At 50.0% G+C, this 12,500-nt stretch overlaps 1 protein-coding gene across 1 annotated transcript; it reads right to left on the bottom strand.

The window, feature by feature from the left end:
• Window positions 1-4,103: 4,103 nt before the first annotated feature.
• RAD51 (RAD51 recombinase) lies at window positions 4,104-11,479 on the bottom strand. Its single transcript, XM_056494119.1, has 10 exons — window positions 11,397-11,479; window positions 10,434-10,542; window positions 9,897-10,034; window positions 9,397-9,514; window positions 8,771-8,862; window positions 8,034-8,128; window positions 7,088-7,201; window positions 6,662-6,791; window positions 5,296-5,417; window positions 4,104-5,038 (listed from the first exon to the last, which is right to left on the bottom strand). Exons 2-10 carry the CDS (start codon window positions 10,518-10,520, stop codon window positions 4,915-4,917), a joined length of 1,020 nt encoding a protein of 339 aa, XP_056350094.1. The 5' UTR covers window positions 10,521-10,542; window positions 11,397-11,479; the 3' UTR covers window positions 4,104-4,914.
• Window positions 11,480-12,500: the final 1,021 nt, after the last annotated feature.

The raw sequence follows: 12,500 nt of genomic DNA, 5'->3' as shown, positions 1-12,500 counted from the left end.
TAATATAAAAATTATATATACTTTATATATGTATATAGAAGTAGGAAATCAATCCTCTAGTTTCCATTTGACTTTCTGAAACAGATTGAATTCATAGAAATAGTTGTGTTTATTTATCAGTGCAGGTCTCCTCTTAAGAGCTGCTTCCAAAGTCCCAAACCATTCCAGGATTCTGTGTGTGGCTCTCACTGGGACACGGCACATCCCTTTCTGGGCTCCCTGAGGGAGTTGATCCATCCAATTCTACCTGAGATATCACAGGATATGAAAACCTGCTTCAGCTGCATCTGGGAGGAAAAAGGAGCCAAAATTTGGGTGAATCCTAGGACAGCCTGTTGGAACATCCTCTACTGCCTTGCACAAGGATCTTGTGGAATTTGAGCAGGAAAGCAGGTGCCACAATGGAAATCCTTACCCCGGGAGGACAAGGGTGAATATTCCACACGGAGCACAGACCAAGCACCTGCCTCCCAGCAGGGGTGAAATCTAATCCCTGCTTTTACACTGAATTCATTTCCATTCTATGCCTTGGATCCTTCACACCAAGCAAAGATGGTTTGTTGAGTAAGGAAAAGCGAGGCTGAGCTTGGATTAATCAAGAAATCGAGGTCAGTTCTCTGACAGGGGCAGATTTCCAGGTGCAGACAGGTGGATGCTGCCCCAGGGGAAGACTGCCCCTAAATCGTTTTTTTCATTAAATTTCATTAATTTCCATTATCTGTAACATCTCCAGCACCGTCCCGGTGTCCCGGCGCCGCCTCGCCTCCGGCATCTCCTCGTGGGTGATGAAAAGCAGCTCTAAATCCTCATTAGAGCAGCAGGAGAGCAGACACATCGCTTCTGGGACTTCTGAACCGGGGTGTCAGCTTCTGGGGATGGAACCCAGCCTTCAGCCAAGGTTCATCCAATAAGGATGATTTTTAGGTTTGGATCCGTTTGCCTGCGGTGCCTACCCTTGGTGTAACTCTGTCAAGCCATGATTAATGTTATCCAGGAGAAAAATCGATGTTTATTTATTCTATCTGTCACAGGGTGGGATTTTAGGAGCTGTTGATCTCTCCCTGGTGAGCAGCAAGACGGAGCCTGAATTTATCTTTTATCTCCAAAGGAAGAATCACAGCTAGAGCGTAGTGAGGTGAAACAAAGCCCAGCTCTTACTCTTATGGCTTTCCCCTAGCAAAGCTGTTCCTGGGACATGGGGAGCAGGTATTTATTCCTCAAATCCTCAGGCTGGACAGGGAACACACAGAAGAAGAGGAATATTTTCATTTTTCCAGGAGCTGCTGGGAAAATCGTGGACTTCCATATATGAAAGACTGGAGGAGCACTAAGAAGAAGCCTTGCAACTGAATTATTCGCTATCCCGGTGAGGTATTTCCCTCTTTTATGCCCCAAATATTCCCTTTTCCAGGGGCTCCTCCCGGGGCTCAGCGCGCACGTGGCGCCCTCTGCGGGCGGAGCGCGGAACTGCACACAGGGCATTGCGCATGCGCACTCCGGCCGTGCCCGCCCCCCCCCCCCCCCCCTTTGTGTCCCCGTGCTGCCGCCCTGTGGCAGCGCCCGGCACTGCAGGCCCCGTCCGCCGGGAATGCCGAGGCGCCCTGGATCAGCGGGAAGATGTTTCTGGAATGGAATTCTGTTCAAAAGGGACCGCAAAGCCCATCCAAACTCTTGCTTTCCGATTCTGCAGCAAAGAACGCGTCCAAAACGAATTCCTCGGCCGCACGGACATGGCTCAGTACCTTCCGTAGCGCTGCCCGGAATGGGAACGGCTGTTGGGAGCTCTTGTTTTTTGTTTTGTTTTGGCTGCTGCGGAATGCGCGTTTCTTTTCAAGATGTTTCTCTGACTGATCTGTGTCACGGTAGCTTCCTACAGCTGGAGTAATTTCCTAACAGGGACTTGACTTGGAAGCTGCATTCCAAACTTTTGTCCACGTTTATTTTATCTCCCACATGGAGATGCCTAAAGAAGCAGAGGTGGGGTGTTCCTAGCAAAAGAATTCCAAATTCATCGGTGCTAGAGGGCTCAAAATTAGAGTATGAGCGGAGGTGCCTTTAGGACACTTCCAATTCCTTAGTATGTGAATGGAATTTAAATGAAATATCCAATTCCTGACAATCCTGCATGAACTCCAAAGCCTCTGCAAGTGTTTTACAGCCAGGGAGGGAGACAGGAGTCCAGGGTCTCTCCCAAAAAACTGGCTGCTGGTTTGTTTGACCAGGCATGGGAATGATTGTGTATTTCCTGGGGCTGTCCTTGTGGAGAGGGGTTTATTTATGTGCCCTGGGTTTATTCAGTGTATCTTCAAAACGATGGAAACTGATTTCATTGGAATGCCAGAGGTGCCAAATGCTTTCCCCAGCCAGAGCTCAGAGCCAGCCCTGTGGGAAGGGGTTTAGTGCCCATTTCCCAGTCCCTGGAGGCAGCAGCACTGGAGCACTGGAGCCAAGTGTGCCTGAGGTGCTGAGTGCTGGCAGGAGGCAAATCCAGGGACTGGGCAGTGGGAGTTTGCACTGGTGCTGGAATCCCAGACCTGGAACTGTGCTTCAGAGATCCCAGGGGATGCTGCTTCACTCAAACCTCGTTTAAAGCTCAGCATTCCTCCTGCTCCCTTGGAGTTAGGCTTGCTTCCATTGTTGCTCTTTCCCAATATTATGATTATTATTGTAAATTCCCACTCCATGTCTTCCCTTTGCTTCCCAGAGGTGGTGCTTTAGGAAAGCTCCTCCAGCCTGGGAAGGTGCTTTTGTCTCCCTACTCATTCCCAGTGCCCAGGAGCAGCAGGACCTGTGCTGTTCCCAGCAGAGATGCCTTTCCTTCCTTCCCTGCTGCACTTTGGCTTTTCAAGGGCTCTCTGAGGGTCTGAGAGAGAAATTCTTTGTTATTCCAGGGCAGAATTAACCATGGTCCAACTAAAAGCAGGAGGAGTCATTTTATCCTTGCTTTTGGATACACATTTTGTGTTTTCTCTCTGTTGCTGACACCGTGTGGTGAAGCAGCAGCTCCCAACCTTGTCAGTGCTGCTCCCTGCAATAGCTTTTATTTGTGACACGATTAATTCCCTGCTGGAATCCCAGTCACAGCCCCCCAGATCAACGTGCAGTTTAAGGTCTTACACCCTGACCAGGACAATGCCCAGATGGGCCAATGACTTATCATCATTTGACTTGATTCTTGTGGCTCTTTCCAACTCAGAGTATCCTGTGCTCCGGATATAAAGAATAAGCAGTTTTCACTGGCTTTTTGAACACAGAGTTTTTCCCATTGGAGAGCGTGAGCCACAGGGAAAGTGGAGGGGGGAAAGGAGAGCATCAGGTCTCACCTGGCTGGTTTGGATACCCTGGAACCCTCCAAACCCCACCGGTCCCCACAGCACTGGAGGAATATTTTTGGAATTTTTTATTCAACATAGGCAGATAATTCTCATAGCGAAACCCCAAAAATAAAGGATATGGGCAGGCAATGTTCTGCTTTAAATTAAAACACATTGGGAAAATAAATCTGTGGAAGAGCTCGTTTACTCTCCTGGGCTGTTGTTGATCCTGAGAGAACATAATGGGAAATCTCTCTGGATCAGGCAGTGTCCCAAAGGTCTGGCAGTGCCCAGCATTCTGGAATTCTGGAATTTGGGGATCCCAGCACAGCCTCTCCATGGTGTCCCTGTGCACCTGGCACTGCCCACCATCCCTGGCCAGGGTTTGGGGTTCCAGCACAGCCCCCCCAGCACATCCCACTGCTTCCTCAAGCCCCCTTTAACCAGGGTCCTTTTTTGGGGTGGGGGCACCCAAACCCAGCAGAATTGACTGTAACCAGTTCTGGGGGATCTTCCCTCTCCCCTCCTCACCCCATTCCTGCTGCCAAAACCCAGCCTGAGGCTCAGCTCCCCATCCCCTCAATCTCTCCAAGGAATTGCACTTGGATTTCCCAATCCAGCAGGGCAGCAATGCTGTTCTCACTGTGTATCTTAATTGCAGTAACTGCTTAAGAGATAATTAAACTCAAAGAATGAAGAGAAAATAAAGAAGAGCTGCCAGCTCCAACCAAGGGGTGCTCAAGCCCCTTCTCAATTATTTGCTTTAATTGAACAATGCAAATGAACTAATTAAAACCACATTGATACAGTTTTATTCTTTTTAATTGAGTTCTAGAGAAATACTGCAGAATAGAAAATAATATTTTTAACCCCAAAACTCTTCTAGGAGATCCACAGGGCAGGGCTGCACTGCAGCCCCAAACTGAGGAGAATTGGGAGAAAAGACAATCCCAGACTGAGATTCCCAGGGGATTGGTGCAGCTTCTGCCAGCCAGAACAATCCCTGGGCTGAACACACACCTGTGAATCCCAGGAACCCGGGACATCATCAGTATCCTCAGGGGCTTTTTATTAAAAGCAGATTTCCACAGAGAATTAACAAAAAACCAGAAAATTAACCAGAAATGTAAAGGAACAGCTCCCCCAGCCCAGCAGGCTGCAGCATCCAAAAGAAAATGAACAGAAAGATGATGGATTGGGATGATCACCAATGCCAAATCCCTCGTGTGGAACAGCACTCTGCTCTGGTTTATAAACCACCACTTCTCTTAGTGGACAAACCCTTCAGCTTTGCTTCCAGTTCACCAAGTTCCCAACTGTGGCCACCAGGATTCTGATGCCCCGTGTCAGGGGGATGCAGGGACACACACAGGCTCTGCTCCCATGGGAATGCTGCCCAGGCAGCACACTGAGCTCAGCTGTGCTGCAGCACAGGGAGGTTCTTCCCAAAGCTCCGGCTGCGCTCGCTGTGTCCCGAGTTCCCACGCTGGCACAGCACAGCTCCCTCTGCCCACTGCCCTGGGAATGTCCCTAAGGTGCCACCAGGAAAGGAGCTCTTACAGACACAGAGTCTTGGGATTCAGGGGAAGAAAAGGAGTTTTCAGTCTTTAGCATCTCCCACTCCGTCAGCATTGATAGCAAACATGGCTTCAGCCTCGGGGAGACACGGAGAGTCATAGATTTTACAGATCCTGGTCTCACCTCGGCCTTTCCGCAGGTACAGCCTGGCAGGGAGAGGGAAGGGAAGAGGTCAGGAGGGACAGAAAATCATCCTAATCCACAGAGGAGCAAACAGAGCTGTGCGAACTGCCTGAGACATTCATTTCCTTGAGGACTGAGGGCCCAGAGTGGCACTGAGCTGAAGCACAGGCTGGGCCTGCCATGGTCAGACTATGGAAACCCCAGAAGTAAAAGCCACTTGGCCAATTCCATAAAACATTCCCAACCCAGGCTCCTGGGATGTGACCATCTCTTGTCTCACCTGGTGGTGGAAGCATGAGCGATGATATTGCCTCCAATGGGCTTTTTGGGATCTGCAGCAAACATGGCAGCTCCGTCTACCTGTGCCACCACCTGGTTTGTGATGACAACAGCCACGCCAAACTGCAGGAGAAACAACCCAAACCCAATTATTTCCCACAATCAGAACAGAAAAGCAGGGAAAAGGACACACAAGGGCACTCTTGGTGTCCATAACTGTGGGATCCAGCCTCTCCAAACCAATGGGAGCAGAGGTGGAGACAAAGCTCTTGGGACCAAATTGTTGGGGTTTGTAAGAAAACCAATGAGTTTTACTTTGGCAATCGTATTGGGCATGTATGGCCTGGGTTTGGTAGCATGGGACCACATGGCTTCTGTGAAAAGCTGCTGGAAGCTTCCACCATGTCTGACAGAGCCAATCCCTGATGGCTCCAAGAGGAACATGCTGCTGGCCAAGGCTGGGCCAATTAGAAATGGTGGTAACACCTCTGCGATAACAGATTTCAAAAGAAATCAAAACAAAATTTGTGGTGCAGCTTCAGTTCCAGCTAGAGAAGAGTTGGAGTGAGAATATGAGAACAAGATGCAGACACCAAGGAGAGTGAAGAAGGAAGGGGAGGAGGTGCTCCAGGTGCCAAGTTGAGATTCCTTTGCAGGGTGTGGTGAGGACCATGGTGATCCTTGCTGCAGCCCATGGGGATCCACGGGGGATGCAGAGATCCATGAACAGCCCCTGGGGAAGGTGCCCATGCTGAAGCAGCTGGATGCCTGGAGGAGGCTGTGATCCAGTGGAGAGAGGGGCCCTGCTCCCAGGCTGGAGCAGCCTGTCCTGGAAGGACTGACCCCGTGGAAGAGTGACCCACACTGCAGCAGTTTGAGGGGCACAGCTGCCTGTGGGATGGACTCACATTGCAGCAGTTCACAAGGAGCTGCTGCTTGTGAGGTGGAACCACACCGGAGAAATTAGTGAACTGTCTCCTATGGGAGACAGCAGGGGAAGGACTCTTCTCCCTCAGCAGTGGGAGAAGCCTTGGGTGGATGAACTGACCAAACCCCCCATTCCCATCTCACTGCACCACTGGCACAGGAGGTAGAGCTGGGAAGGAGGGAGAAGTGGGGGTAAGGTGTTTTTAAGAGCTTATTTTACTTCTTATTATCCTGCTCTGAGTTTGCTAGTAACGAAGTCACTTCAAATCTCTAAACTGAGCCTGTTTTTCCCTTGATGGTAACTGGTGAGTGTTTTCTCCAGTCCCTACCTCAACTCACAAACCCTTTGTTACATTTTCTCCCCTCTGCCCAGTTGCAGAGAAGGGTGCCTGGGGTTTGGCCAGCATCAACCCACGACAGGAAGCCCAGTGGGTGCTCACCTCATCTGCCAGGCGCAGCAGCATCCTCAGGAACCTGGCCAGGTGCATCTGCCTGGCGGAGAGCTCCCCCCTTCCCGAGTAGTCCGTGCGGTACAGGGCCGTGGCGCTGTCCACGATCAGCAGGGCGTACCTGGGAAGGGCAGGCAGGCCTCTAAGGCTCGGCTCCAATCCCTGCACAGCTCTCCTGGGAGCTTGGAAACCATCAGCACTGTTTCTAACCACAGCTCTACACTAAGCTTCCAGGCTGGCACCATGAATTCCCTGTGTTTGTAGAGCCACATCAGCTGGAGACAATTGCTGACAGCCAGAATTCCAGCAGCAAGATGTGCTGCTGACACCTGACTGCCCATGGAGCAAGCTGGCTCCCTGGAAAAGCCAAAGGCTAATCGCAGGTGGGAACAGAATCCATTAAATCAGTGTAATTACCGTGACTCAGCCATCATGGCCGAGGCCTGGTACAGCAGCTGGGTCTGGTGGTCAGTGTTAAAGCCCCGAGCATAGGCCACGTTGTCCAGGACATCACTGCCAGACAGGCCATACCTGCAAAACCAGGGAAAATAAAGGGATGAACCTTCATCCATAGTAGTTAGCCAGAAGCTTTGCCAAAAGACTGGAAGAAAAATTCACATTTCTAGCAGAGATAAACACAAATGGAAAAAACGCAACCCGTGGTGATGAAAAGAGAACTAAATGACTGGAACCATTTGAAATGGATAAGAGGAATGATCCCAGGGGAGGCTTAGGCTGGATATTGGGAAGTCTCTTAGAGGAAAGGCTGTCCAGCCCTGCACAGCTGCCCAGGGCAGTGGTGGAGGCTCCACCCTGGAGGGATTTAAAGCCATGTGGATGTGGCACTTGGGGACATGGACAGTGGTGGCCTCAGCAGCACTGGGGAACACAGGGATCTCCCAGGGCTCCTCCAACCTGAACGATTCCATGATCCCAAGGACTCTGTACACAGCCAGCACAGACACGCCTGTCTGTGCCTGCTGCAAACATCATTTCACTTCCTCTCCTTCGCTTGGCTGCTAAATATTCCCTGGTGGCAGGGAACATGGGAGCAGTCCTTACTGCAGGAGAAGCCAACAGGATTAGATCAAATTCCCTTCAGAAAGAACTAACAGGACCCAGCCAGTCCTGTCCCAGCTGCCTGGGAAGCTCCCAGTCCCTTCCAGTAGCAAGAGAGGGAAATCACCTCGTGCTGAGGGACAATGACACGAGAGCAGTGGGGAGAGAGCGGCAGGGACAGGAGAGGAAGGGCAACACCAGAGCCTTCCAAAGGGAACACCTGCCAAATGAACCTCCAGGACCTGTGGAAAAATGTTTCCCAACTGAGCTGTGAGTCAGTCTATTCCTGTCTTCACTCACAGACCTTTCAGCCACAGCCAGGAGCCGCTCTGGACGGAAGGTCCCCTCTGTGTCGATGTACATGGCTTTTCCCTCGCCGCCCCCGCGGTCTATGGGGAGCTAGAGGAGAAGGGAAGGAATGAACAGGGAATAAAGCATCCATAAATACAGCAGGTATTGCCATATGCCCTCACTGAGCTCACTCAACAAATAATACCCCAAGTTATTGTGATTAAAGCCCCATTTAGCTGGCTCCCACTGCGACACCTTCCTTTTGTAGTACCTGTCACCCTGGAGTGCCAGGACAAGAGGGAATAGCTTCCCACTAACACAGGGCAGGGATAGATGGGATATTGGGAAGAAATTCTTCCCTGGGAGGGTGCTGAGGCCCTGGCACAGGGTACCCAGAGAAGCTGTGGCTGCCCCTGGATCCCTGGAAGTGTCCAAGACCAGGCTGGACAGCGCTTGGAGCAAGCTGGGATAGTGGAAGGTGTCCCTGGTCACGGAACTGGATGGGCTTTAAGGTCCCTTCCCACCCAAACCCTTCCAGCATTCCATGACTCTACACAAAATGACAGGTGCTCAGCTTTGAGCTGGGAAATTTAAGGAGTCAACTGAATGATCAAACTAAGTCCAAGCCTCTAATATTTTAGGGAACAGCAACCTCCAGACAGGAATAAACATTTACAGAGTGCCCAAATCAGGAAATATCCCAAGGCTGTGGGGTCTGAATATTGGATTGTAATGAGGTGAACACCCCACCTGACAGGTGACAGCCAAGGTGTGACACAGCTGCGTCTTCCCAGTACGGAATTCCCCAAATAATTCTGTTATGGACCCTGTTTCTATTCCTCCTGAAGAGAAAATAACAACAATAATTACTAATAAAACTTAAAAGGTCACATGCTACACGTATGATCTATGAATCTATCTCACATATAAAATATTACATTCACACAAACTCTGTTAAACACTGAATTTGGCTGAAAGTTTCAAAGCTAAGAGGGAAAACTGCTTGTCATCATGAGGTTTGTTCTTGCTGTGGTTAAGAAGTTCATGGGTGTTTTTGAAGATGCTGAAGAGCTGAAATTACGTTTTCATTTTTGGATTGCCAGAGGAATGGTGAGATGGTGATGCCTGGTTTTGTTTTCCCTAAACGCATCATGGACTTAAATAAACCAGAAACATACAAAAATTGACAGCTCTGGGTCTTGCATCATGACTAAATGCTATTTCTGCAGCTTTTAAAATAAAAGCAATTATTCAAGAGTAGTCCTAGAGGTTTTTCATCCAACCAGGACTTGCCTTACACGGTTCTGTGCGAGGATCACACTCATGGGAAAACCCCACCCCAATAACAGAGAAAAGAGAAATAATAAAATGCTGACCTTGAAGCAGCTTATCCAGCTCTTTGGAGCCAGTGGTGATCTGGATGATCTCTGACCGCCGCTGGTGGAATTCTGTGGCTGTGGTGAAGCCCATGGGAACCAGTTTGGCTGCCTCAGCCTGAGGGAAAACCCAAGTGAGCAGTGCCAGGGCAGTTCATGCCCCCAGTAATTAGCATTTTCTGCCTAGTGGAACGGTGCCTCTATCATTCCATGCACATTTCATAGGCCTTGCACCAGCTCGTACCTCTGAACAGAACTGAAATTCTGCACCAAGAAAAAGCTCCAACATCCCTTTTTGGTGTTTTAAGGAAATATCCTCCCCTTGTCCCCCACCTGTTTAGTTCAGTCCTGTCCTGGTGTGTTTTGCCTTTTCCCATCACAAGTCATGTCACACCTCTAATCACCCTTACTGTCCTTTGGAGACCTTTCAAATTCTCCACAATGCTTTCAGCCAGCAGAAATAAAACTGTGAAATATCTTTGGTTGCAGAACATCCTTACCAAGATTTTGTCGGCTTTGGCTTCACTGATGCCTTTAATGTTCAGGAGCTCCTTCTTTGGTGCATAAGCCACAGCCTCCACTGTGTGAAATCCAGCTTCTTCCAGCTTCTTCACATCATTGGCATTTATGCCACATTGCTGGAAGGGAGAGAGGAAAAATGACACGTTTGTATTTTGGGGTATTTCTAGGTTTTTTTGTTTGGCTGTTTTGTTTTTTGTTTTTGTTTAAGAGGACACAAGTAAGAATTTAGCAACAGTTTTCAGTTTCACCTTGCTTTTAGAGAAAAAGGCTTAGCTTGGATATTAGTAAGGAATTCTTCCCTGTGGAGGTGGTGAGGCCCTGGTGGAGAGCGTGGAAATGCTCAAGCCCAGGATGGACAGGGCTTGGAGCAACCTGGGATAGTCAAAGATTCCATCCCCATGGCAGGATGAGGTTTTAGGGTTCCTTCCGACCCAATCCCGCATAGGATTCCATTCTAGGAAAAAGCAGTGAGTGCATCTATGGAAAACTTCCTGCAGAGGTAACTCCTCACCTACCTCCAGCCTGGATATGAGCTGTGGCCCAAAGCTCTCCTCCTCTGCTGAGGTGTCTGCGCTGGCCTCGAGCTGCATCTGCATGGCCATGGCAGCCACGGCCCAGGACACCCTGGAAGGAACCAAACATTTCAGTGTTCCCTTTCAGCAATAAATTATGTGCTCACATGAATCAGAATAATGGAGTTATTAGAGCTGGAAAAGTCCTCTGAACTGGTCCCTGATGTTGGGGCTGGGCTATGCCCCAGAGCCTGCCATCGGGACTGCCACAAACACCTTGGAAAAAGCTGGAAGACCCTGCAGAGGATCTGTACCACCCCTGGGATTGCTGAGCAGGATAGCAGGCAGGAGCTGTCATGGGAAACTGAAGAATACAAGGGAATTCACACACTTGGGATACAACGCACAATTTGAATATTATAATGACAGGACAAGGGGGAATGGATTCAAACTGACAGAGGGGAAATTTACTTTGAATACGGGGAAGAATTTCTTCCCTCTGAGGATGCTGAGGCTTTGGCACAGAGAAACTGTGGATGCCCCTGGATCCCTGGAAGTGACCAAGGCCAGGTGGGGCTTGGAGCAAGCTGGGATAGTGGAAGGTGTCCCTGTCCATGGCAGGGGGTGGCACTCCATGGCCATTCCGGCATTCCACGATTCCAGCTTCACGGGGGCCGGGCCAGCAGCACCTCCCGGCGATCTGGACCTCCTTGGACCCCGTATCCCCTCATTTTGCCCAGCTCCAGCCCTTTGTTTAACGCCCTCCACCCACAGGTGTCGGCCTTCCCACCGCCTCCGCCAACGCCCCTCAGGCTCCCGCGGCCGCTCCCCGCACCGGGGAGGCACCGGGGGAGTCCCGCGGCCCCGGGCCGGTCCCGCCCGCCTCAGCCGATCCCGGTGTCGGTGTTGATGCCGATCCCTGTCCCCGTTCCCACTCCCATTCCCGTTCCCGTTCCCGTCTCTCACCGCGGTCCCGCTCCGGCCGTTCGGGCGCTCCCGCCGCCGCCTCACGTGACCGCGCGCGCCCGCGCAGGCGCAGCCCCGCCCCCGGCGGCGCCTGAGGGGGAGCGCGGGAACGGGAACGGCGTCATGGACAGCGGGACCTTTCCTTCCTCTCATCTTCCTTGTTTTCTTTTACCCTTCTTCTTTCCCCACCCCTTTTTTCCTTTTCCTTCTCTCCTTTTTGGCCTCCTTTTCTCTTTTCCCTCTTTCCTTTTCTTCCCTCCCTACCCCGCTTTTCCTTCTCTCCCCCCTCCTTTCTTTTTTTCGCTTTTCCTTTCGCTTCTCCCTCCTTTCCAGGATTTTCTCTTATTTTCCCTTTTTTCTTTCTTTTCCTTCTTGGAGCACAACCCTGTGCCCCAGTAAATCCAGCAGCCCACGCAATTCCTGAGCAGTAGCAATTCCTGAGCAAAACCCAAGAACAAACAGCTGGAGATCCAGACACATCTGGAGCAGAGGCCCCAGCCTTTGACGGAATTCCTTTGTCTTGAGGCCTTGCTGGGCACAGACTGGAGCCACAGATGCTTGGCACACGGAAGTGAAGTTTTCCATGATTTTTTAACGCTGGATAATGGAATAATTTCTGCCCAAGCTCCTTTTCCTACTACAAATGTGTGGCTTCACCTGCTACTTTGCTCCAAATATTGAATCAATGTAATAGACCACCAAAAACCCACTTGAGTCTTTACAGTTACTGATGCTTTAGTGAGTAAATCCACTGAAAGAAAACCAGCCAAAGGGACAAAAAAGAGATGGATAATGCTCCTGGAGAACTGCCATAGCACCCTCTGCTAGTTAGTAATGCACAGATAAGGGCCTGGGGAAATTCAAAATTCCAGGTATAGTACCAAAGTTGAGAATGATTCGGATGTTATCTTCCTAATTAAAATACAATAAATTCTTGTGAAAAGCCAGGATATAGAAAACAAGCATTAGAAAATGCAAGGGAAAAAAATCATACTATGAAAAGTCTTCCCAAGTATTTAACACAATTATTTCAATATTTTGAATTGAATTTAGTACTGAATTTTCAATCATAGAGTGGCCCATAATCCCCGTTTTAAACAGGAA

This window comes from Oenanthe melanoleuca, chromosome 5, assembly GCF_029582105.1.
Source record: "Oenanthe melanoleuca isolate GR-GAL-2019-014 chromosome 5, OMel1.0, whole genome shotgun sequence".
In the NCBI taxonomy this organism is placed as follows: domain Eukaryota; kingdom Metazoa; phylum Chordata; class Aves; order Passeriformes; family Muscicapidae; genus Oenanthe; species Oenanthe melanoleuca.
The sequence above is the reverse complement of the archived record's forward strand: the minus strand, read 5'-3'. Positions and strand labels throughout refer to the sequence as shown.

Excerpts from the sequence above, each read along its gene's own strand:
- RAD51 (XM_056494119.1), bottom strand. The coding sequence starts at position 10,520 with ATGGCCATGCAGATGCAGCTCGAGGCCAGCGCAGACACCTCAGCAGAG. Across the intron at positions 9,515-9,896 it reads CCAAAGCCGACAAAATCTTG|GCTGAGGCAGCCAAACTGGT; the intron begins GTAAGGATGTTC and ends GTTTTCCCTCAG. Across the intron at positions 5,418-6,661 it reads TGCTGCGCCTGGCAGATGAG|TTTGGCGTGGCTGTTGTCAT; the intron begins GTGAGCACCCAC and ends TTTCTCCTGCAG.